Source organism: Haplochromis burtoni, unplaced genomic scaffold (assembly GCF_018398535.1).
Source record: "Haplochromis burtoni strain Fernald_Lab_line unplaced genomic scaffold, NCSU_Asbu1 Contig_221, whole genome shotgun sequence".
In the NCBI taxonomy this organism is placed as follows: Eukaryota; Metazoa; Chordata; class Actinopteri; order Cichliformes; family Cichlidae; genus Haplochromis; species Haplochromis burtoni.
Genome location: NW_024582582.1, coordinates 393,800 through 420,105, shown reverse-complemented (window position 1 = coordinate 420,105; position 26,306 = coordinate 393,800). Strand labels below are relative to the sequence as shown.

At 41.5% G+C, this 26,306-nt stretch overlaps 2 protein-coding genes across 6 annotated transcripts in view; both read left to right on the top strand.

Moving 5' to 3' along the window:
- Positions 1-2,564, top strand: part of LOC102302282 (copine-9) — a 198,881-nt gene extending 196,317 nt beyond the window's left edge. For all 3 annotated transcript variants that reach the window (XM_014338841.2, XM_014338840.2, XM_042226621.1), the window contains one exon: positions 389-2,564. In XM_014338841.2, the coding sequence (XP_014194327.1) occupies positions 389-616 (228 nt within the window). In that variant the 3' untranslated portion in view covers positions 617-2,564. The remainder of the gene's footprint in view (positions 1-388) is intronic.
- Positions 2,565-8,036: 5,472 nt separating this feature from the next.
- Positions 8,037-16,850, top strand: si:dkey-156n14.3 (zinc finger protein ZXDC). 3 transcript variants are annotated; one of them, XM_005938592.3, is made up of 10 exons: positions 8,039-10,099; positions 10,746-10,898; positions 11,423-11,501; positions 12,354-12,484; positions 12,631-12,801; positions 13,045-13,829; positions 14,275-14,359; positions 14,441-14,613; positions 15,893-15,994; positions 16,149-16,850. In XM_005938592.3, the coding sequence occupies exons 1-10, from the start codon at positions 8,107-8,109 to the stop codon at positions 16,233-16,235; spliced, it is 3,759 nt and encodes a 1,252-aa protein (XP_005938654.1). In that variant the 5' UTR covers positions 8,039-8,106; the 3' UTR covers positions 16,236-16,850. The 3 variants fall into 3 exon arrangements, with proteins under 3 accessions (XP_042082566.1, XP_042082567.1, XP_005938654.1); XM_042226633.1 differs by lacking the exons at positions 15,893-15,994; positions 16,149-16,850 and adding an exon at positions 14,748-15,886 and having other exon boundaries at positions 8,038-10,099; positions 14,441-14,685; XM_042226632.1 differs by lacking the exons at positions 15,893-15,994; positions 16,149-16,850 and having other exon boundaries at positions 8,037-10,099; positions 14,441-15,886.
- The last annotated feature ends 9,456 nt before the right edge of the window (positions 16,851-26,306 follow it).

Genomic DNA, 26,306 nt, shown 5'->3' with positions numbered 1-26,306 from the left:
GTAACAACGATGATGACTTACATCCTAGCTCCACACTATCAAAATATATGATTTTTGAAAACTGTTGAAAAAATGTTTATGTCTTGACAACTAGGGCAAAAACCCCAACATTTTCAGATACATGAAAATTTACTTACAGTTTATGATTTACTGTGTGATTTTTGGCAGGTCATTTTTTGTGAATATTTCAATCTTAGAGCAAAAAAATGTTACCAACGATAATCTGAAGCCTCACAGTTTGAGCTTGATGTACTGTTATGTCAATACATCTGCAACATTAAAAGTAATAACTCCTCAACTGTATGAAAGCGTATTAGCAGCACCTTAGATGCTGAAGGAACCTACAAACACCAAATGAACTGAACAGTCACTTTTGCCTCCGATCCAGTTTGTTCCTTTCCGGGACTACATCGACCGGTCAGGGAACCAGGTCCTGAGCATGGCCCGACTGGCTAAGGATGTCCTGGCAGAGATCCCTGACCAGCTGCTGTCATTCATGAAGAGTCGGGGGATTGAACCCCGCCCCCCCCTGCCCGTCACCTCCGACTCCCCCTCAGTGTCCACCACAACTGCAACCAATACGTCTACGACCAAGCACTGCAACCCTCACCCCTGAGAGAAGGACAGCAGGCAGAGTGGAGCAAGCTGTTTGGGCAAAGGGAAGTGTGTGTGTGCATGTGTGTGTGTAGGTGTGTTCTGGGGTTTTCAAGGTTATCGGACAGAAACCAAATCAGTAAACTGAACCTAAGAATTCCTTCTGAAAGCACTGACTACGAGGATTCTTCTGCAAGACATATACAAGAAGCATAGACAATAGATTTTTAAATCTTTTTTTATGTTTCTGATTTTTTGTCAACATCTATCACAAACACTCTCCAGGTATAACACACGATTCTGCACAGACACACGGGCTCCATTCAAATCTATTGTTTCCTTTGTGTGTTGTAATCCACTATGGACGCTTTATTGACTTTTCTTGCAAAGGTGGGAAGTCAAAAGATTCTACTACTGGTCTTGTTCACAGTCTGCCGTAATAGAATAATAAATGCTGTAGCAGCCATCTAAACTGATTTCTATCAGCTGTGAAGAAAGACAGCTCTGAGGGTGATATCCTGTCCTTATTTGCTTATTCTCAGGGTGTTTCAGTGGCTATTAAATCATGTCTTGGTTCTTGCAACTGAGGCCCAAGGAACACTGGCTCTTTTCTTAAAATTATATGCTGTCTATTACTGTAGAAAATGAAACTTTTGTTTTAGTTTACTTTAGCAAAGGCATGGAAATTGCTCTCCTTTTCAAAGACACTGTTAGAAGACAGGGCAAGTTTAAAGTTAAAATCCCCCATGGACATGAAGAGAGTTGCTTGTGAGCACCTCCTGAAAGGAGTAAACATACAAGGGTATGAAACTAGCCATCCCCTGCTCCTCTGCACCTGCAGCCGCTGTACAATTTGAACATATGGAAGGGCAGATCATTTCAGCCCTGGTTAAAAAGTCGAACATAGCCGTGTCTGTGAGCTCTGTCCCCAGTCTTCTTCTAAACTGTAAATCTCCTGGCTGTGGCTGTCATTTGGGATGAATCATGCATGAGGAAGGTGCCTCTGGTTCTGAAACTGTCTACAGCTTCTACCTATTTAAAATGAAAAGGGTTTCCCATTGCAGATTTTACAGGCCAGAAAACTTCAAATGTAGCAAAGAAAATGTGTGGGAAGAGTGGGAAACACCAAGAAGAAGAAGAAATCGAATGTGAGGTTTGGTACTTAGTGCTGCATTGTTCAGTTTGCAAACTTTATCTTCATCATGCATGCCGAATTCTTGTGTTTTTTTTTTCTTCTCATATCCTGTATTTTTATTTTCCTTGCTTTTGTTGTGTGCATGAATGATTTAAGCAAAAGAGAGCAAGTGCTTGAACAGAAAACCTAAATCTTTCATTGGCAGTCCCAAAGAGCCCAACACACTGCAGCTTACAAGTACACAGACAAAACAAATGCAAGAATAAAGCAGGAAAAACCAGCTGCTGTGTGGCCAAGAAATAGGACAGAATGCAACAAACATATTAATCATTATTAAAATATTATTATTCGTCAATTCACTTTTCTCATGCCTTTTATGCTCCTGTCTCTGTAAGAGCCCTCTATCCCTAAAATTCAATCTTCTCACTGGCCATCCTCTGGAAAGTGACGGAAACCACCCAGTGCTTGAGAGCAGTGCTCGAATTTTGTAGGTGTGACCACAGAAAGAAATCTGTGGTGAACTGATGTCAGCTCATTGCAAAAGAAACATTTCCAAGTTCCTTCAAAACTTTGGGAACTGAACTCTGTTGTCTCGGTTAACCCCCCATGTAGCCACCACCATCAGTTTTTGAAGCCAGAAGTGACCATATTTAGATAAGAGGGACAAGTTTTAACTTACCAGCTAATGCTAGCAAGCTAATGCTAGCTAGGTTGAGCAAGGTGCATCGATAACATGAATCAACAAAGACAGCACCGGTTTAGCAGTGACTCAAGCTCCCTGTAGATGACACACCTATTAACTAAATCACTTTAAGTATTTTCAAAAGGTTGAATTTAAAAAAAAAGATGTACTACCATAGCTTTTATGAAGAGAATCCTATTCATTCAATCCTGTTTTTTTTCTACTATACTTTTTAATGGTGTCGAGACAGGCATTTGATTGTAAGCCCAACAAGGGACAATTGTTGAAAATTAGCAATAGCTATAAACTTATGTGCGTTACATCTGTTTCATGTTTTGTACTTGGACTATGTTAAACTGCACTGTCCCTTTTAAATAAATAGATTAACATGGCAGACAGTGAGGTTAGACTTGCTTTTGAAGCCAGCCTCAAGTGATTCATGAAACTGCAGTTTTGGCACTTCAGTCCTGGCTTGATTTTGTTAACCCCATTGTTTCTGTTTCCGGTGTGTTTAGTTTGCAGTTCAAAGACAGGCTACACGTGAATGTTGCTAGTAAAAAGGCGCACAGTGCTAGAATTACAAACAAATAGTTTGTTAGGACTTCTGTCCTGAAACTCCAGCATATTGAAGGAAAGAGGATCTGCCACTGCATTAGAAACACTTGATCAAACTTGGTATATCACTAGCTAAGAAGTGGAGAGACGTAATGAGACAAGATGAGGTCAAATTAAATTAGATATAAGAGAAAAGTATTTGATTTTGTGCAGTGTGGGTTCTGTCCAGTAGCATATTTGTATTAGGATGTGTTTTTAATTATTACAATGGATTTCTGTATTTATTGTATATGTTGTAAAATGGCTCCATTTCATTGGTGTTTATTTTGTCCATTTTCATCTATATTCTAACATTTTAGCCTTCTGAGTTTTTGCAACGACACAATTTTTGCTGTTAGGTGGGCTCTTTTTTTGGTACCACTCCATAAAACAAATACTGTGAAGTTTCATCAATTTTCTTTTGTCTCTGACCTTTTTATGTAGGGTTTTAGAATGTTCAACCTGGCTGTGTCACGAAAACAGAAACAATAATAACAACAACGAATGGATTACATGATATTTATCTGGATTACTGAGTATTTGTCACATTGTATCAGAAGGGAAATGGACATGTGGCCTTATTTCTGTCATAATCCTGCAAGTAAGTGTGAGGGAGGACTCTATTTTTATATGACAACACCAGGAAATATGTTATTTTGCATGCTTATATGGCTGTTATGCTGCTAATGATTGTACTATCTGTATTCATATCTGAAAAAGATTTCAGACAACATTCCTCTGTGTGTTTACTTGTGTACTGTGCAGAATCAATCCTTCTATTTCAGACTGCCAGCCTAATAATCCAGCACATAACAGATATATGAAAAGTAGGGTAGATTTGTATCAAACAACGTTTAAAACATGCATGTTTGTGTTATGACTATATGTAAACAAACCCAAAGTCACATAACCTGTTGGATATTTTTGTATGAAGCATGCTGAGCTTTCTACACAGTGTGTACAGGATGAGGTTATTATATACTGCTCACCAGTTCCATTTGTTATGTAGAAGCTGCATGTAAATATGTTAAAGTGTTGTACAGAATATTTTGTGAAGTCTTCCTTCTTTCCATTTTTTCACTCTGTTCCAAATATTTCTTTTATTTTTGTTTCCACTTGTGTTGGTCAAAGTTTTTAATTTTGTCACTGTTTTCTAGCTTTTGCTTAAAAACCAAATAAAGATATTATTGAAGGCTGAACTGTAATCTTGCTCACTGTTTTACAGTAATTGCTGTGTTAAACTTCACTTACATCGCCTTTGTTTGTTTGTATTTTTAACTCAAAGATAAATTAGACCAACATCTTTTTTTTTCAAGCAATGATGAAAAATTGTTATTATTTATATATTTGTAAAGGGGCCAAATTATTTCAAATTTATGTACATTTTATACTTATAATCTGCATATTGATATCTATTTTCAAATTATTAAACTTTATGTGACTATATTTTGATTAGCCTCTTTTAGTTATCAGCTGAAGACAGAAGAAAAGTAAAGGGGGAGGTGTATTTGGAGTCAGTGAGACAGAAAAAAGGGCGGGAGTTTGGAGATGTGAGTAGTGACTTTAAAAAGTAAAGACTATGACTAGTAAAGGGAGAGAGCTGGGTGATATGAAGGAGAGAAGGAAGACAGATATATTGTGTGTGCGGGAGAAGGGAAGTAGAGCCACGAGCATTGGACGTGGATTCAAACTCTATTACTACAGTGCAGATAGTAAATGAAATGGAGAACGGGGAATCTTGAAGGAGTGCTATGGAGTTGAATGTCAGACAGGATCATGAACTTGAAGCTGGAAACTAATGGGCGGATGTCAGAAATTGGCTAGGAAATCATGAAATCATGAAGAAGAAGTGAGTGAATGCAGTGGCAAGGATTAAATGGAGGAAGTGAAGAAGGAAGAATGCTTTGCAGAGTTTAGTGGTGAGTTAAAACAGGCTCAGGAAGGTAGGGAAGAATATTCAGATGACTGGGAAAGTACAGCTAAAGTGGTGAGAGAAACTGCCCAAAAGCGGCACGTGTTTCCTCTGAGCATAAGAAAGAGGACAAAGAGATGGTGGTGATGCATCATTTGCTAGGCAGAGAGATGAAGTTAGAAAGGATGTGCAGCAGGTTAGAGTGATTAAGCATGGAGACAGAAATATAAGAGTGTGCTGAGAATATGGGAGGAGTGCCTTGATGAGTTGATGAATAGAGAAATTGAGAGAGAAGAGGACAAATGTCAGACAGTTAGTGAATTAGGAAGTGCAGAGGATTAGTAACGAAGATTAGAGTGGAAGGGTGCCGATGATATACCTGTGGAGGAATGAAGAAGGCAACGGACTTTAAGCTACGGAAAAAAGTTTTTGAAGCTAAATGCGAAGAAGACAAGTTACAGTCAGTGAGCAGCACTATGGCAAGAGTGAAAGGGAACGTTTACTAGACAGTAGTGAGACCGGCTATGTGTGGTTTGGAGATGGTGAAGGTGAAGCTGGAGGAGGCAGCACTGAGGATGCTAAGATTTTCAGTGGGAGTGACCAGACCAAGAGTATAGAGAAGGATGGCTCAGGTAGAGTGTTTTGGAAAGGTAAATGGTAAATGGCCTGTATTTGTATAGCGCTTTACTTAGTCCCTATGGACCCCAAAGCGCTTCACACATTCAGTCATCCACCCATTCACACACACATTCACACACTGGTGATGGCAGCTACATTGTAGCCACAGCCACCCTGGGGCGCACTGACAGAGGCGAGGCTGCCGGACACTGGCGCCACCGGGCCCTCTGACCACCACCAACTGGTCAGAGGGCACCAACTTTGGAGTCATAGTTAGCGAGGCAGGCTCAGATCATCTGGACTTGTGCAAAGAAGAGATAGTGGATATGGAGGAAATAAGAACACAGAGTGGATTTAGGGATGGAGGACACGCAAACAGTTGGTGTGACAGATTAGGATGCTGGGTATAGGGTGAGATGGAGACAAAAGATCCACTGTGGCGAACATTAAAGGGAGCAGCTGAAAGAAGAGGAAAAAGATAGCAGTGACTTAACATGCTGCTTTATTTGTACTGTTCATGTTTTTTTAAAGGGAAAATAAACATTATTAGCCCAGTGGATGATTCTCAAATCTTGTCCCTTGATCAGAGTCTACATTACATTTTAAACGAACATATTAAATGTGGGTTCTCTCCAGGTAGTCCGGCTTCCTCCCACAGTCCAAAGACGTGCAGTTACTGAGGTTAGGTTAAATGGGGATTCTAAATTACCCATAGGTATAAATATGAGTGAGAATGGTTGTCTGTCTCTCTGTATTAGCTCTGCAGCAGACTGGTGACCTGTCCAGTGTGTACCCCTCCTCTCACCCAATGATAGCTGGGATAAGCTCTAACCCCGAGCTAGGGTTGCCAAATCTTTAATTATCAAATAAGAGACACTCTGGTGTGCCAGAAGCACAATCCACAACCAGCTGGGTAGTGTAAATATGCACTATGTGACGGTGCAGGTAACGGTCAATATATGTGACATTTAAGGTAGACTAAGGAACCAATTGAGTACATTCAGTGTTAAAAGAGAAGCTGTGAAGGTCTGAGATCAGCAGCTCTCTGAAAAACCAACTGAGGTAGTGTTTATGCTCCTATATAGTGAAACTGTTATATGGATGATTAATCCCTTTGATTGTTTGTCTTTAAAAAGCTGCAACTTTCACATCATGTGGTACTTTAGACTTTGTACTTTTTTCATAAGTTAATTTTGGAGTTTCTACAAACAGTAAACATACAGGATGATTTGTCTGTTGTCACTGGGCGGTGCTGAGGTCTGAGGGCAGCTTCTGTAATAACAACGAGAACAGAATCATCACAAAACATGAAATATAAAGTCTATCCCTCAAATCTGAAAGTAAGTTCTGCTCTTACATTTTTTTTTCAGTTCTACAGTTCTGCCAACAGCTGGCATATGAACTGCTTATTTTAAGAAAAGACAAAAAAAATAGACTAGCACTTTATCCAGTATAATATTTACCTTTGAGTTATTGGTGCTTTTTAAATGTATTTAAATACAGTTTGAAACAGTCGATGTGGATTTGCATCGTGGACCTCCTCTCAGCATCCCTGATCTATCTGCCATTGCAGAACAGACATATGCAAACCTCTCCATGATCGCAGCTGCCAGTCAAAGCGGTCATGATGACGTTATACCCCAATTTAACAGCATTATGTTAGTAATTAGAATCAAACTTATGAGAAAGGAGACCACTTGAACACAAATCAGCCTGATTATCATACTGATAATGAAATAAACCATGTTTGAGAAAATCGTATCTGAGTAGAACTTATTTTAGTTAGGACCCCCTCCGCTAACATGGAGGAGGCGGGGTTTATGACCAGCCAGACACCAGGGGCCATTTTGGCTTCTCATTTTGGGGGCGATGTTAGGTCGTCCATGTGTGTCAAAAAACTAAAAGAATATACACAAATTGATCAGAACAGGTCTGTAATGTTTTCTCTTAGGAGAAAAATGTTGTTTTATACTGCTGCACTGCCACTTAGTGGAAGAAATACGAACTAAAAACTGTACCAAACTGGAAACGGGAATTTCCCAAGTTTTGGATTCACTTTTCAGTTAAAAATAAATAAATAGTGTAGAAAGGTTATCTTAAATGTATTATTGATAATAACTAATCCGCACAAATATCCAATACTACACTATCCACATCACAATTTCACTACGGCATATTCTTGCTGCCTTCAGGTACTCCTTGTGGTTCAAACCATTACATGTAAGGGCAGCAGTATATATTGCACTTTTTGACCCAAAGACATTTGGTTGTCCCTCTGTTAATAGCAGACTGTAAGTTTAGCTATCAGCTGTGGCTTTATTCGTTTTCTTAAATGTAAGGCTTCTGTGCAGAAAACTGAAGAGAAGTTCTATCGACCTTGACAAAGCTTTGGTAGTTGCTAACAAACACCCGACTACCAAAGCTTGTTGGTTCATCCACCCCTAAGTTGAAATTTCAATACTGCCCCTGAACGCAACACTAGGCCCACTGGAAACCGTGTAGTGGCTCCATGGATCATATCCATTTAGTAGGGCGGGCCTTTTCCCGTGTCGCTGCTACAGGGATACCAAGATGGAAATCCAGGGGCTTTCTGATGCCCAAAACATTCAGTCTCAACATGGCGCCCTACACAGAAGCATTTCGTCTCCACATCGATCGGCAACGGGGTCAATACCTCATTTTATTTCCAGCGAAAATGAAGCGGAAGTGCTGCTGGAGTCGCTTGAGCTACACAGCGACAACAACAACAACACTAGGCCGAGAACATCGCCGTTTCGCCTACTGGCGGAAAATGGCAGCGAGGTGGCTTGTTCGCCTGTCAGCGCACCGCAAACTACGCTTAAAAGCAATTTACCGGGTAACAGACCGGGCGTGGGATTTCATAACGTGAACCCGGAGAAGGAAAATGAGCTCAGTGCCCTACTAACTTCACAGGAGTTTGTCAAGACAGCCTGGAAATACGGATTAGAAAGCGGGGATGTTGTAATGCAAATGGCGCTGCCTCTCTTTGAAGGGGAAGAGGAACCGATGCCGCAGCGGCAACCAACGTTTCCAGTTTTACGGCAGCAGCGTGAGGACGGCTCCTGCAAACAGCCCTCAGTAGCCAGCCATAGCGCTGCGGCGCTGGGGAACTTGAGCACGGTAAACCTGGCGGAACAAACCGCCCAGGAGTTTTATGTTCTTTTTAATGTCGTTCAAGACGAAGGCAGCGGCGAGACAAGTAAACAGCACCCGGATGTGCCTGAGGATGGCGATCAAATGAAAGGTAAAAAGCAGTGTTCCAAAGCAAGTCCCTGTGGCCCCATGGAGCCTGGAAATCGCAGTAACGTTGTTTCATGTGAATCTAATGACACTTTGAACTGCCTCGATACACAGGGCTTGAAACCTGAGCATGTTTTCAATTTACTGAACGATAATCCCGCGGCGGGTAACGTTAAACAGACTGCCTACCACCCCACCGTCGAAGACGTTGTTTTGACAAACAAATATGGCGATAGGATTTGTGGCCAGATGTGCACCGAAAGCAGCGAAGGTAAACTGGTCAGGGAGCTCTCGTCGCAGCCTCGCGTTGACGAGAGCAGTACCTTGATTTCAGGGACTGCGGGGATCGTGGAAGCCATGGACACATCGGACTTTGGTACAGATTCAGCGGCGGCGCAGGGCAGTACAAACCCGGTCACGGCCTCCACAAGTCCGCCTGCTAGCGAAACATTTTCCGGAACTATCACGATAAACAACCAAAGCATCATAGTGACTATTGAAAACGGGGTACTAACTCTTGCTGCCCCACCCGAGGGCTATGTACATAAGGAGGATGACATGGTTAGCTTAAAGGAGCACTTAGGAATGAAAGATCATGAAGATATTGTTCTCCTCAACTATGACAGTGGTACTAAATCGATCGGGAAGATCAGCACACTGGCAGTAGCCAGTTCCAGCCATCAGGAAGAGCCCACACCTGGTTTGTCTGTCAGCGACTCAGAGCTGGCTCTGGTGGATGACTGCTCCCTGTCAGAGCTAGGTACTTCACTGGACTCTTGTGCCAAGCAGGAGGCAGGGTCACTATGTGCAGTAACAGAAGCAGATATGGGCCCCCCTCCTCCCGAAGCCGCTGTAGCTGGCTGTGACAATGAAGAGTGTCACTCTGTACCAGTAATCAGGTCCAAGAAAGACACCGTGTCCACCTTTGACTGCCCAGAACCAGGCTGCCCCTCCACATTTGACACACGACAGAAACTCAAGGTTCACCTCCTAAACCATGCTGAGGACCCACGTCCATATCAGTGCACTGTGGACGGCTGCGGCTGGGCATTTGCCACCTCCTACAAGCTGAAGCGGCATCTCCAGTCCCACAACAAGCAGCGGCCACATACGTGCCAGTTTGAAGGCTGTGGGCGGCGTTTTACCACTGTCTACAACCTCAAGGCTCACGTCAAAGTCCACGAGCAGGACAACGCCTTTGCCTGCGAGGTCTGCAACGAGAGGTTTCGCAGTGCTACCCGGCTCACCAACCATCAGAGGGTCCACTTTGAGCCACAGAAGCCTCACAAATGTGAATTCCCAGGTAACTCATACATCAAACTGTGAATTTTGTGCTTTTATGTAACCATTTGGAATTTCTAGCCTTTATCCTGCACTTGGAATTGGCTGATGGGTACTCCACAACATCACTGCTATGATATGAAGCACTTTACCAGAAGGTTTGACGTGTTTTGAGCAACACAGGGCATTTACTTATTTCCTGCTACACATTTCTATTCATTATCTGTGCTACAATAGCTTTGCATGTCTTGCAGTTCAAAAATACTCCAAATTTATCTGATGCCGGCACTCAGTATCAACCTCTGAAACGAGCTGTTTTAACTCCTACCGGTTTTAAACAAACTCTGTGGCTGCCCTACCTAAACAAACTTAAAGCAGCAGGTGGGTGGGGCCAAAGTTCCCAGATGACCATATTCTGGATCCCTTCAGACATCGTATATAACCAGTAGTAGAAAAAACTGTTTAAAGGTGAGCGTTAAAAGCAGTCTGAATCCTGAGCTTTTGTCTCACAAGAGTTAAATGTAGATGCACTGATCTATGTTCAGTATGAGGGTACATGATTATAACAGTTTCTGTTTAACAGAATATGATGAAAAAATATATACATATAAAATGTGCCTTTATGGTACCGTTGGTGTCCTACATGTTTGTCTTTCTGTCCTATGCAGGCTGTGAGAAAACCTTCATCACCTTCAGTGCTCTGTTCTCCCACAATCGCACTCACTTCAGAGAAACTGGCCACTTCATGTGCACCTACCCAGGCTGTGACAAGACCTATGATAAGGCCTGTCGTCTCAAGATCCACATGAGGAGTCACACGGGTAAATTGAGATTTAAGGGTCTGTTTAGCTGGGCCTGTTGTTTTCTGTGGTTGATTTTTTAAAAAGCAGCATGTAGTCTACTAAATTAACTCTGGCTTATTCCTAATACATTTTTGTGAAGCAGCCAGCTGCAGTGTCGCAAATCCAAACACATTAGCTGTGATTGTTCTTCAGAACACTAATGCAGAGAGTAAAAGTTCTTTCTGAGCTTGGAGTGAGAAGTAAAACTGATGCTTTTGTGGGGAATATGTATAGCTGTAAGTTATTTAAAAAGGCCAATAATTGTGTTTTTTGTTTGTTTTTTATGAGCATTGAGTTAAATAGAAATCACAAACATAAGTGTGTATGTTGTCACTTTTAGTTCTTAGAAGGACAAAACCAATCAGCAGCTCTAGCGTTCCTAAAGAAAATCGGCCAAAAAAATCTTGATCCAGCTCACATTAAAAGATTTGTGAAGTGAGGATCCTTGCAGCAGTAGGTGTAGTGTAGCATTAGGAATGAAACTTGTAACTTCCTTTCTCCAGGCGAGAGACCGTTTGTCTGTGACTCCGAGGGCTGTGGCTGGTCTTTTACAAGCATGTCAAAGTTGCTCCGACATAAAAGGTGAGTGCTTATTAATTTATGCTTTGATCATGGTGTAAAATAGTGGACACACTCCATTTGTGTGTAACTTACTGTTAGGAACTCCTGATAAAGTATCTTTCTGCGACTGCAGATGGAAAATAGCTGATAGCTAGATCTGATGGAACGCAGCTTTTCCTTTTGTGTATTTTCTACATGTTCCTAAAGGCAATAAACAGAAACCTGAAGTAATGTTTTATAACATCTAACAAAGTTATCAAAGGAATAAAGGGAGTGAATGTCTACATCGTGCGGTGAGAACAAACCTTGTTAGATAAGCTGACCATGTCAATTTTAGTTTTGTGTTCTTTGCATAAAGGTTTGAAAGAACAAGGTTATGAAAATGTGAAGTTTTCTCTGTAAAGGTCATCTAGTTGCGAGTCTTCACTACAGTGTTGATACTCATTTAGTATGTTATGGTTTTATATCAAGTTACATAGAATAAAGCACTATTATAATGTAGGATGTGGCTACCTTTTGATTGACAGGGTGTTGCTTTGTATAACTCTCATCATATGCTTCCTTGGCTCCAAATACCCAAAACAGTCTTAGCAAAATGCCTAAATGGAGACTTGCGAAAAGCAGCATACACCCTCCTCTTCCGTGCTGTCTGTGGGAATGTTTTGCCACTACAGGAAGTGTGATTGCTGTTACATGCCTGTTTTTGTTTTAGTGAACTCGAGCTTGTCACTGCAGTTCTGTTTTACTGGTGCAGTTTGACTTTGAAAGGCTTTGATTCCTTGTTAAGTTTAGCTTCAGTTTGATGTAACAAAATGTAAATGAAATTCTGTTTTTGTGCTATGACTTTTCTTACTTTGTTTTAAATGTGTGAAGGAAACATGATGATGATCGGCGCTTTGTCTGCTCAGAGGAGGGTTGTGGGAAGTCCTTCACCCGGGCCGAGCACCTCAAAGGACACAGTATTACCCATCTAGGCACGAAGCCTTTTCAGTGCCATGCAGAAGGTACAAACCTTTTATAAAGGAACAACAACAAAACTAATAATTTTCCACGAGACAAATGTTCACATTTTCTCCCTGAAATATTTACTTAAGACCAGTGTTTCATGGTGACTGATTTCAGTAACATGTGCCTCCTTTGTGTTTTTCAGGTTGTAATGCCAAGTTTTCAGCACGTAGCAGCCTCTACATCCACTCCAAAAAGCATAAGCAGGACGCCAGCACCCTGAGGACTCGCTGCCCTGTGGCCAACTGCTCCAAACACTTCTCGTCCCGCAGCAGCCTTAAGAGCCACATGCTCAAACATCACCACCTCAGTGCTGGTTAGTAATTGTTCTGCAGACTTAAAGTTCCCCAGAACTGTGCTGCGTTTCAGTATGCGAGTCTCGTACTGTCTGTGAAAATTTATAAAACATCCAACTGTTTTCTGTTTCCATGTGGGACGATGGATGGAAACCGTTCCTTCTTTCTTGTGTAACAGTTTTAATCTTTTATTCCACTTGCTGTTGTTCCTGAGATGTTCATTTTTAACTTGGGGTTTGTTTTTTGGTTGTTTTCCTTCCCAGATGTTCTCAGTCAGATGGAAACCACACCAACCCTGACCCCCAGTAATGAGCTCGTTAGTTCCACACCTACCACGGTTGCAGGACCTGGTATTGCTGGGGGCGACCAGCTGACAAACCTGGACCTCAGCTCTCTGTTCTCTTCTGTGCCTGGAGGAACTGCACCCACTACAGGCATTGGAGTGGGAATCCCAGTTGGTGGGGCTACGTCTAATGGCCCGTTCACAATGGACCTCTCCCTGGTCAGCTCTGGCATCCTGACCATCGACCCCTCTTCAGTGGGAACTACACTTGTTACCAGCACTAACACCACAATGGCCAAGGCTGTGGACCCTCTTATATTGGCAGCCAATGCCGACATGACCCCCCACCACAACCTGGAGGGAACGGCAAGTGACGTCCTGCGCCCACAAGGCACCCTTAACCTGGATGATGTGCAGACAGTTACCCCAGAGGCGCTGGGAACCCTCACTGCCCTTACTATGCAGGGTGCTGGTGCCACTGTGGACCCCACTCTGCAGCACCCACTCAGCTCGTCCAGCTCCTTGAGCGTGGAACCCACAGCCTCCCTGGCTGTAGCTCCCGTTGCCGAGCTCCTTGGCTCACCATCTAAGGTGGTGGAGGTGGGTGGCCAAGGAGGTGCTGGGACTCTGTTGGGTTGTGTGGAGGTGCTGGGACCCCAGGAGGGAGGAAAAGTGCTCACTCAGTTTGTCTTTCCTGGTCACAGCAGCAGCTTCAGCCCACAGAAAGATTCGGAGCTCAGTTCTGTGTCACCAAGCAGTTTCCTGGTGAGCATAGATACTCACAGATTCAATAAACCAATCGAAACACAGCTGATACAGAAAATACATTTGCGACTTTCAGGCATACAAGCTTTTCTCTTTATCTCGAACGGTAACCGGTTGGGTAAGGACCCTGCTCACCTTTCTGTAACAAAACCAAAAAAGACTCATAGTTCAATGACATATAAAGGGTCTTTGATAATGAATTGTCAGTCTCCATTCTTTCATCTAGAAATGGAAAAAGATATAGCCATCGTCTCAGATGTTTTTTTCTTTCTTTGTTGTTTTTCAGGCTTCGGATTTTTGCATGAATGTCCTTTTTTATTTGACAATGTGTTTTTCAGTGGTGGCACATATTTAACAAGATTAATCACAGTCGGTAGAGAAAGTAGTCAACAGACAGATGATGAAAGGTGGTGCAAACCTAACATGCTCCCATTTTGCTTGACAGGAGAGTGGGGGCTCGGCTAGGACTGACTACAGAGCCATCCAGCTGGCTAAGAAGAAGAAGCAGAGAGGCCCCTCGGCCTCCTCCGGTAACTTACGTTCTTTAGTTTCATGCTAGCCAAAGCTCCAGTAACTGTTAGACTGACAAGGTTTTCTTTTGACTTGTTCAGGGACTTCAAGCTCAGGTCAGAGAAAAGCTAAAGGAACAAAGGCTGCCACAGCTCCAGGACCACTTGCTCCCTCTGGGGCTCGCTATGGTGATGGAGCTGCAGTAGCGAATGGGGGCCTGACTCTCCGTGACCCCATCACCGGTGCCCAGTATGTCCAGATCCACCTGCTGCAGGTGAGATATGGCAAGTTGGGGAAGGTGGCAAATCTGCCCTGGTCAGAAAACATAAAGCTGTCTAGACCAAACCGTGATACTTACGATTCAAATAAGCTCATGATTTGGATAACTCGCCACTGCTACTGTCTGGGCGCTTGCCTTTGTTTTAATGAGAATTTGTTCCACAGAATTTTAATTCCTTCTGCATTTTTACTGCACAGTGTGAAATTGACCTTTTGTGTACCGTGAAAACATTAGTTGCTATTTGGGAACTAAGAACACAGTATAAGTGCAGAGCAACATCCCATAAGCTCATTAAAGTGCCAGCTTAACACTGGCTACAAGGAGTTGTTCTGTCTGAGGCTTGTTTTTACCATTTTGTCAAATGTGTGCCATTAAAACCAGCTGTATTATTGTTTCCCATTACAATCAAGTACCAACTTATGTGCGTGGGGTCGTTTTATAGCAACGTGCCTGTACTTCCTGTGACATCATTTGTATGCCACACGAACAAAGGAGGATGACTGGCGATGGTATACCTGCTGCTGTCTGTGGGTTTTTGTCATATTTGGGGACCACCGTGCTGTTTTTGTGCAGCCTTGTCCCTCGTTGCCAGGTTTCAAAACTGGTGGTTTTTGATTTTCATGAAGGAGACACTCATGACATTGAATAGCCAATCAGTGGCATGCAGTCTGATGACGTCACATTTTCAGATCACTTCATGACTTAAAAAAAGTACCTGGTAACAGGTACTATCACCTAATGGAAAACCCTAAAAACCATGTCGAGCCAACCTGTGTAGGCCATAATGGAACAGGGCTATATATGCCAGAAGCTACAAGGACATTGGTGAAAGTGAAACCCAGTTCCTCGGCTCAGTATCAGGAAACACCTGAAGCAAAGGTCTCTGTGTGGCGGCCGAAGTGGAAAAAGTTGAATGATGTAAAATAACTCGAGAAAAGTGTAGAAACATTCTGCACAGACCTCATGAAAGTTGGTGCTGCTAGCACAGCTAATGCTAGCACAGCTAATGCTAGCACAGCTAATGCTAGCACAGCTAATGCTAGCACAGCTAATGCTAGCCACACCCAACACTGTATGTTTAGTTTCAGAGTTCCAAGTGTGAAACCTCCGTTAATCTGATTTCTTTCTCCTGTCTGATCAACTAGTAAATTAGTAAAAAATGAATAGAAACATCCAACTAGGGACTGTTTTTCTTTTCACGTACTTTTGTGCACTGAACAGCACACTAATCACAGCGGTTGTTCGAGTGTCTAATCAATGTGTGAACACGCAGGATGACCCAGCCAGTGATGGAGACCTGGCCTTCCAGTTGAGCTCTCAGCCCTCCAGCTCCCACTCTCAGCTCACTGTTGACCTGCCTGTCAACATTTTACAGGTGGGAGTAATCTTTTCTGTCGTTAAAGAGACATTCGACTGCATTTGTGCTTTGACTTTCTGTTATGGAATCGGTTGTTTGTCCTTTGTAATAGCCACAGATTAGTGACACTGTCAGCCTTTAGAGAACTGAGCTGTGATGCTTTTCTCCACAGGAGTCTTCGGTGATTACAGAGGACGACAATGGCTCTGACAACTCCCAGTTCACAGGAAGCACAATCAACCTTCAGGACTTGGAGTGACCACCTATACTGCTGCGGGGTCAGAGGTCTATCAGCAGCTGGCCTCCATCCACAGTTTACATGAGATGATAGATTTCATCAAACAGTTGCCTCACCCTCGAAGGGCTTTTTGGACATGTGCTCCATGGAGTTTGTGGTCATGATTCAGCAGATAATGCACCTTGAGAAGAAGAAAAGAGGATTCTTTGTTGAGAATGTTGCCGTATTATTTTAAGTCCAGTTTGTACCAAATTCAAAGCCTGAGAGCACAGTCGTGTCAGAGGCTGCTCCGTCCTCTGTGGGTGTTAACAGTAATGATGTCTGTTCCACAGTGCCACATTGCCACTCACATGCAGTGCGCTGTTTATTCTCCAGTTGCCTTATGAACTCATGCTTCACGCTGTGCACGCCTCCACCGGCAGGTTACCTGCTTTGTTGTTCTTTTCTCTTGTGTTTTCTTAGATTTATTTTTCTATGGCAGCAGTAATTCCATGTTGAAAACATGCCTGTCCATGCATTTGTATACATGAGTAACTCCCTTCTTATGATGATTTCAGTTTATTTATTAATAGCTACGGGTTTACAGAATGGCAGAGCCAGACGCAGAAGAATTAAAGACTCAAAGCACAATCAGAAGAGCGTGTGAAGTAGCAGTCATTTCACTTTGTTCGGTTAAATGTCACAAAGGGGAGATTCATTTAGTAAGGAAGTATCCCTTTACTGAATGTGTTAAGTCATAGTACTGGTGAAGCTGATCATCTCACAGAAGAAACCGAGTTTGGAGCAAGGACCAGTCGGCAGCAGCTCAGTTTTAGAAAAGGAAAAAACAATCAGAGGTTTAAAAATAGAGAGTGAGTAATGGAAGAAGTGCTGTCAATAACAAACTGCAAAGTTTGGTCACATGGGTTTTTGTGCTATCATTTATTTTTAAATGTCCCATTTAGCCAATACAAGTGGCATATATAACTCCCTCTGTGCAGCTAACATTTAATTACATTTATCTATGTAAATCTATTTGAACTACCCAGTTAAACTACGAGTAAATCTAGCTGGGAGCACATCCTTATTTAGATGTGACAGCGTTTCTAGTAGATAATGGCCGATGTCTTGAGCATGAATTGAGGCTGCCGTTTGGGGAAGGCCTCAGAGGGGACTGGCCACAGATCACCCTGTACTAATGAGAAGTGAATTAACTGAGGGAGGGGCATGAGTATGTACTGCTTGTGCAGGGGGCCATATGGAGGTGTGGACCCGCTCTTGAAATTCAGGTAAATTATCTCCGATTCTTGAAGGTCTGGATAATCTTTGATTTTCTCCTGAAATCAAACCAAGTTAAAGTGGCCTCAAACACCACAGACACATTTAACCACTGACACTGGCAGGAAAAAGGTTTGGGAATTTTACTCACCAAAAAGTGAAGCGCATAATTCCAATAAAAATGTTCAAAAATACTCTAAAATGCAGCAACAGCACAAAGACGATGAGCAGGTCCAGTTCAGCCAGGACAGGCAAATGTGCAGTTGCAGCTTCCCGTGTAGGCACACACCTAACATAAGGATTGAATAAAGGGGTCACTCACTGTATAGTTTTAAAAGTGAATTCAAATCACATTTTCTTAGCTGGACCCAGCAGTGTCGCCAGGGCTTTAGGGCCTCATGGAAAAAACGAATCACTTTGGCCCGACCACGCCAGCCCTAAATCTATAACACTGGATCAAAATTCTGCTCAGATAAACACATTTGATTTTTAATTATGATTTTATTAGATTTTTTTATAACACTGATTGGTACCGTACACCAAATACAGTGGATGAAAGTAAAATAGAATTGTTTATAGAACGGTGCAGTATTTTTTACTGCTTCAAGTTTTTGTTATAATGTATATTCAGATGTAACTTAAATAATCCTTTCGATATCAATCTTTAAACAAAGTATATCTAACCAAAATATGTCTCTGTCCTGAGACCTAGTGGAACTCAAATAGTGATGTTGACTAAAAGAACTCAAACACGTTGTTTTCTGTTAGAAATGAACTACTACCACAAACTCACTGCTATTGGCAGAAGGCTGGTTTTTACTGAAGTGAACTGGCTCCATTTTTTACAGCACATTGTTAGGTGATCATCCTGCAACTGTGACGTCCCAATAATTTACCTTGATTGGTAAATCCATATTATATCATATGGTGTGTAACTCCTGTCCTCCTCCCTGTTTAGGATTTCTGACTGTAGTAAAATTCCCTTCATCCATCACCTACTCCAGCAGAACTATACTGAAGTAAAAATGTATCCTAAACTGTCATACAACAAAGGATATTACTAATGAAGACTGGTTATACAGAACCTTGAGCAAATATGGCGTCCTGCGTTCTTCATTCAGCGACAACTCAGCAATAAAAAGTTTTTCTTCCAGCAGTGTGATGTTCAACAAATTGTTGTTAAAATTATAAATATATCCGGAGGCTATGAATGAAATGGAAAATGCAGTTACAGTTAAAATTTATATGATCTGCATAGCTGTGTTTAATTATGTCGTTTGCTTTCATGAACTGTTGGATGGTCCATAGCAATGAATTATGGGACAGCATTTTCTCCTCTCTTTTCATAAAGGATGGGCCAGTGTATCATCTGCTAAAGAAAGCCATAAAGCAACCATTGGAACTCCTTTCCTCAATATTTGAAGAGTTGGAACAGCTCTTACTATGGCTGCAATGCAGATACTTGGTCACATCTCTCACTGAGAAATCTTCCTGAGCAAAATACACTTTTGAAACGCACCCTTACTTTTTCCAGCCACGTGTGATTAGGACAGGTGTAGAGCCATCATCTTTCACCTGTGTATAATGTATGTATAAATAATCCAGATTATGGGCAAGCACATATTAAAGAAACCTGTTTAAAGTTATAAAAGTTGAAGATAACCAATCACTGTACCACTGAATTAACATGCACAGACAATTTTCTTTTCAAAATGAATGTAGTTGTGACAGAACCACGAGTATCAGTTTTCTCTTGTATAGTAATATTATCAGTGCTAGAGATTTTCTGGATTTAGACTGTTTATATATTTAACCCATAAACCTTTGTATAGACTGTCCTCTCCCCATTTCTTAAGGGGACAAATATGTTGCAAATCATTTCTAGTTGATCTCTCTCTCCTGCCGTGCAGTCATGCAGTGCTTATTTACACCAGCAGATGGAGACCAAGTCATATGAAGCATCTCCGTTACTCCCACAGGGACAGCAAATCCCGATAAAGGCGTCATTTAAGTCTCAGCTCTTCATAATCCGCAGTGATCTTTCGACCAGTCTTCCAACACTTAGGTATGAGGAGCATCATAAGTTCTTGTGGAATTATAATGTATTGTCTTACCCGACCTAAATCTGCATGCAGATCAGTACACTAGCATAGCACGTGGAGTCAAAGACCTGAGTTGGAGAGTTTCCCACTTAGGGCTCAAAATAAATATATTACAAAGCACATTGTTTGCTGAATCTAAATAAGTAATCTTCAGTGCCTAAATCCAACCAAGTAGTCTTGACTGCTTAAACCTAACCACATTTGAAGCAAGATTAAAGTGCATGAGGAAAAAAGCTAAATAAAGTGCAGAATACAAAAGTCCAAACATGAGCCCAGCTGCAGTTTCTTAGATGACAAACATGCAACTTCTAAGTCTTAAAAACAGGAGCGGTGTCTCTTGGCAGTCATTACTGCCTCAACCAGTTTGTCAAGGCAAGAAACACCTTACATGTAACAGGAACACGGAGGTGGTATCTGCCAAAATGGGATAATGTTAAGCCCAAGAAACAGTTTCCAAGGTGCACATAGCGCACACAGCCCTTCCTGATTCACAGTGTGTCAAATACACGTATATAGTTTTTAGTAACTACACCTAATCAAGAGGGAAAATCACGAGTTATTTCAAATGTGGACTTTATTGTTCTTTAACGAGGAGTAATAAGTCTGTGCAGCTGGTGTATCAATGCACACCCACACCAAAGTGCACGCTACACAATTCTCTGTGACACATGTCACAGTATGGCAGTATTATAGAATGTACAGGTGCATCTATTGGAAGGTCCAAATTTAGCAAAAAATATGAATCCCTCAGTATTTCTAGGAATGGGATTTAGCTGGAGGCAGCATCCAATAGCTGTTAGTGATATTGCATTTTAGTTACTGAGTTTTGATAGCTGTGCTTCACTGCTTTCTAGCTGATGCATAAGAAATAAAATACATGCACAAGATGACTTTGCTAGCTGAGGGCTTGTTAAGATAACTACCATTAGCAAATGTTGCTATTTGATGAGGGTCTAGGTTTGAAACTTCCAAGTTAAACATACAGAAGGCCCACGGGTGCCATCTTAGTTGGTTTAATAAACTTTAGACAAACTAAGGTTTAGTAAAACAGACAATTGATCAATATTAATAATTTCGGGATTACATTCAGTTATGTCAGTTCTAGGCTTCTGGTGTCACTGGAATATGGAATTAATTAATATAGCTATAGCATCCATATCAAACATGGCATTCTCACCAGATGTCATGTTATCTCAGATGGCCCCGCCCCTCCCTGAGCCTGGTGCTGCCGCAGGTTTCTTCCTGTTAAAAGGGAGTTTGTCCTTCCCACTGTTCCAAGGTGCTTGCTCATAGGAGGTCATATGATTGTTGGGTTTTCTCTGTATGTATTATTGTAGGGTCTACCATACAATATAAAACGCCTTGAGGTGACTGTTGTTGGCGCTGTATAAATAAAATAAAATTGAATTGAATAGATGTTGGCAACAACCCATCCAATCCACACCAGCAAAGAAATCAAACCATAGATGTCCATGAATGAAGTTATGTGTAATAATGAAAAATAAGAAGGTACTAAACACACTTACTAAAATGTATTTAACACTTCACACAAAAGCCTTTGTTGGTGATGAGAGCTTGCAGTCATTCCACACCATCTTCAAATCAAATCTTTAAGGCTCTCTTGCCTTTTCTATGAATTCTGACCTTTAGTTCTTCTCATAGTTTTTTAATAGAATTCAGGTCAGGTGATTGGCTGGGCTATTCTCTTTCTCTGAAACTAATTAAGAGTTTCCTTTGCGTGTGTTTGGGGTCATTATCTTGCTGACACGTCAACCCTCATTTCATCTTCATCATCCTGGTAGATGGCAGCAGATTTTTATCAAGAATGCCTCGGTATATTTTCCCTTTCATTCTTTCCTCAAGTATATGAAGCGTGCCAGTGCTGTATGCTGAAAATAGCCCCACACCAAGATGTTCCCACCTCCAAACTTCACTGTTTTTGGGATGACGTGCGGTGCCTTTTAACCTCCAATAATTGTGTGCATTATCACATTCAAAGAGTTCAATTTGGGTCTCTTCTGGCCAGACTACTCTCCCAGCGTTTCACAGGCTGGTCTCAGTGTTGCTCAGCAAACTTTAAAAGTGCTTCAACATGCTTTATCCTCAGTAATGGAGTCTTGTGTGGCGAACGCGCATACAGGCCATGCGGTTGAGCGCATTACTTATTATTTTCCCCAAAATTTGATTTTGTTCATTTGGATGTAGCATTTCAAGTTGAACAAACACTTCATTACTCACCCAATTGTCTCCTTCGGTCTCAGCTGAATGCAGGTTTCGCCAAAGGAATCATGATTTTGGGATTTCTTACGTGGATAATTGAACATGCATCAAGATACTTATTGTTTTCTATGAAACAATTGTACCTGCTCGTTCCAGGTCTTTCTGTAGCTCCCCACAAGTGGTCCTTGGCTCTTGGACAACTCCTCTGATAATTCTTGTCACGCTTCTGTCCGAATCCTGGCTATTTTATGGTGAAATGACATTATTTCCAATTCCTGATTGTGGCCTCAACAATGTTCACTAAAACCTTCAGTTCTGTAAGCAATGCCTTCAGTACGGTTTGCAACCAAAGGTCTTGAGAGTACTCATTGGTTTTATACATCATGCGATGTTTCTTGTGTGACAGCTTGGTAATTTCTGATTATTAATAGATTTCAGCTGGTGTCACGGCTGTGTTCAGTACTGTGTCATTTCTCATGATTATGCATGACTTAATTTATGGACATCTATGGTTTGATTTCTTTGCACGTGTGGATTGGATGGGTTGTTACTGACATCTGGTGAGAATTTCTTGTCAGTAGCACCTTTAGAAATATATTTACTTAAAAAAAGTGGCGTGTTCAAGACTTATTTTACCATCCGTTTCTACCATTGCAAATCTATATTTGGCAGTTCCTGGGTGAATTTTAATAAAGCCTACTACTTTGAATTTGTACTTGTTGGTGTTGATGTTGGAGCTGATCACTTTGGACTTGAAGCTAATAAATAGTGAAGAATTAGACTTCACGACTAACCTGGTCTCTTTACAGAGCTATGAAAAGAAACAAATCGAAAAGATTGCATATGTCTACAATGTGAAGATACAGTGTCAGTATGCACGGGCAGAAATGTTTTCAGCATAGATATCACGCTTTTTACTTAAACTGTGTTTATATGGCAGCAGGTAAAAATATCACAGATATGACAGCACGACACAGACAAACAACAGGTTGGTGAGACTGAAGCAGCAAGCCCAAAGTGGAATAACCAGGAGTCCACGGGTAACAGGAACAGGGAGTGGAGAAAAGTCTAGGCACAAGTTCAGGGGGCTTACAGTCAAAGGCGCTATCATACAGAAATGTGTACAGCCCATCTTGGTAGGCACATTTGGTTGCCATGGTAGGAAACTAAGCACAGTAACTCATAGGTAACAATGGTACCATATTACTTACAAACCATAGTTAGCAATGAATGTCATTAGGGGACCTGACATGGGGGATAAAGTAAGACTAGTTTAATGTTCCTATTCTTATTTAAGAAAAATCCAGTTTTGTTACATTTTAAAGGATGTAGACGAGTCTGTTATTGTCATTCTGCTAGCCATGGCCCGGGTCTCAAGGAATTTGTTAAATTGTGTGATGAGTTCTAACTTCAGTTGAACATATCCAAGACAAAAGATATAATCACTGACTCTAGATCAGGGGTGGGCAATCTCAGTCCACGAGGGCCGGTGTCCCTGCAGGTTTTAGATCTCACCTGAATCTCAACACACCTGAATCACATGATTAGTTCGTTACCAGGCCTCTGGAGAACTTCAGGACATGTTGAGGAGCTGATTTAGCCATTTAAATCAGCTGTGTTGGTTCGAGGACACATCTAAAACCTGCAGGGACACCGGCCCTCGTGGACTGAGATTGCCCACCCCTGCTCTAGAACATGTACCCATATACAACAGGTCACACCCATTAAGGCTCAGATAGTCGAATGCATTCAATGTTATAAATATTTTGGAAAAGTTATTTATTCAAAGCAGAATTTTAAAGCGAACTGTTTGCCTGTGTTCAAAGAAAGGGCGACTCATGTTTGGGAGTCTCGTTTTCACACTGATACAAGCGTGGTGTTTTTTTTATGTGCTTTTACAGAATATGTTTGATCTTTTTTTATCAGTCAATCAAATTGTTGAGTAGTCTAACAGGCGGGTTGGTGAACCACAGCTGAACCTAGCATACCTGTACACCAGACAGTCACAGCGGTTGGCTGCTTCAGTTGCACTCTTTGGATAGTGAGGTCCAGTCTCTCACTTCTGGATGGTCCCAAAGTGTAGAACAACAAGGTTTGCAAACAGCTTTGTTCCAGCACTCAGGTGAACAAATCGTTACTTGTGTTGCATTGTTTGTTGATTCAACTAAAGAAACAGGAACAAGTGATGTGTTTTTGCAAGAGGCTGCCTGTAATAAAGAGCCTAAAGACAACACTGAGTGTGTGTTTGCCTACTGTCTGACCTATTTATGCTCGAATGATTCTTAGATGAGTGTCAAGCGTGACGCGCTGAAAGGTTCAAGGTTAGCACTTCAACTTGAGACAACACCAGCAAATAGAAAAGCAGTGCAAAAGCACACAAAATGAAATGGAAGCAGGTTTTTGAAAGACTCTCAGACTTATTTATATTTTTATTTATATTGTGCTAAATCACATATTCTGTTACCTTAAAGTGCAATCAAATTAAAAATTAATTAAAAAATTAATAAATGTCAATAAATTTCCATTAGAAGATTTAATGTTTAGAAAGTCACTTGTTTCTGTGAGATGAGAAAAGTTGTAAAAAGGTTTATTTTCATTTATTTTTTAAATCTGAGAAGAGAGGGCATTCCTAAATGTAAATAGGATTTACTTGTGTAACACAAAAAATGCTACTTTATACTCGTCCAAACTTAAGATCTAGAAAGGGCAGATAGTTTCTCAGAAGCAGCCCCAGATGGATGACTGGAATACAACCAGAGGGAAGTGAGAGTTGGCTGACAGTGACTAATTGTCATATCTGGGCAGTTCTTGTGACAGCAGAGCTGCAGATTGCATTTGCTGCTTCGTTGGTGCTAACGACATTTCCACACAGACTTTTTTATCTTCCGATTTGCCTCTGATGGATTGAGGATTGAGGAAACTCCTCATAAGGCCACAGACAGACAAATCTCTGGCCTGTGACAAAACCCTCAGAGTTTGCAGTTTTAGATAAGCATTTGAACTTGGCCCTATTAAACATTAAATTACATCATAATCTTTATTGCATTAATATTTACAAAAATCAGTGGGATCTTACTGAGGAATTAAGTAATTATGACCTTTATCACAGCTCAGTAATGTGTGGAGTTTTCCTTTTTTTTTCCTTTGTGGGTTTTATCCGGGGCGGGTAGTCCAGCTTCCTTGAGTCCAGAGACATGCTTGTTACCTCCCCAACATAGGACACTCCAACAGACATGGCTGAAGTCTTCTCTAAGCTCACACAGCTGTAGACTGACTGGGGAAACACCCAACCAACCTCTAACGTAAAGAACAAGATAATCTACTGTTCCTCAGTCAGAACAACTAGAACTAGAATCTGATGTTCAACTAGCAGGTGTTTTTCCCAGTATTGACCATTGCTTTTCTTTTTTTTAAAAAAATTTCTCCAAAGTCTGGGCACTCAGAAAATCATTATTCAGAATGACATTTATCAAAAAATATTATACAAGTATAGCGGACAAACAATTAGATGTAAACATTACACATTTATGCTTTTATATTTTGCACTAAAACAGAAAAAGTAATTGTTCTCCCTTGAAATCTTACTCTTTGCATTTATTTGAATAAATCATCTCCTGTATTTACACCCAAAGCCTTTTGTCTTGAGTAATGCAGCCTCCTCGGGCTTTTACTTTGGAGGCAAACAGTAACCAGATTTCAACACCCCGCATGTGAGAAGGAGAGATCGTATACATCCCTGGGGAAGTAGAGCCACAGAAGAAGAAACAGGGCAAAGGCAAGTGGCTAATCCTCAAATCAGCAGCATTTCCAGCCCTCCGCACTGAGCCTGTAATCTGTGGGCCAGGCAGAGGCAGGAGCAGTCTTGCAGGTTTGGCTCCAGCTGTTTGATGGCTTAATTAAGAGGTCCAGTGGGATCAGTCAGACATGCTGCACTGCTTGTTGTAGGCCTAAAAACACTCAGTTACTGTAATACGTTTAACATAGTTCTCATGCGGCGCCTGGTCAAGCTCTTTACTTTACACTTCACTGGAGACAATGTGGGATCTGAGGGGAAGGCAGGGAGTAAGTGAACTGTATAACAAAGGCTTGCTGATTTTAGATTTTGTAATATTTGTAATATTATTTTAACATTATTTTGTTATTTGGTGGCATTCTATTTCAATAAGCAATATGCAGAGTCTTTAAAAAATGTAAAACATTTAATGAGTTGTAGGTAACAACTGTGGCAAATTCAGTCGTGGTGTTATAAGATTAGCTTGGAATCTGGTCAGGAGGTATTACAAGGTGGGCTGAGGATCAATAAAACAATTTAACACTGTGTTTTGGTCCATCGCAGACTGCGCAAGTGTTACACAATAGAGCTTTAAAGACATAATTTGCTGTTGCATTAGCCATCATCAGTTCTGGTCGTGTGTTTTCCTACCAAGCTCTGTCTGACAAAAGAGAGAAGCAAAAATGATAGCATAGACCAAGCTGGGAAGCACTGGACATTTTACCTTATTTAAAGGTGTCT

Coding starts and splice junctions, on each gene's coding strand:
- si:dkey-156n14.3 (XM_042226632.1), top strand. CDS start 8,107: ATGGAAATCCAGGGGCTTTCTGATGCCCAAAACATTCAGTCTCAACAT. Junction 11,502..12,353: donor AAGTTGCTCCGACATAAAAG/GTGAGTGCTTAT, acceptor AAATGTGTGAAG/GAAACATGATGATGATCGGC. Junction 13,830..14,274: donor TGTCACCAAGCAGTTTCCTG/GTGAGCATAGAT, acceptor TTTGCTTGACAG/GAGAGTGGGGGCTCGGCTAG.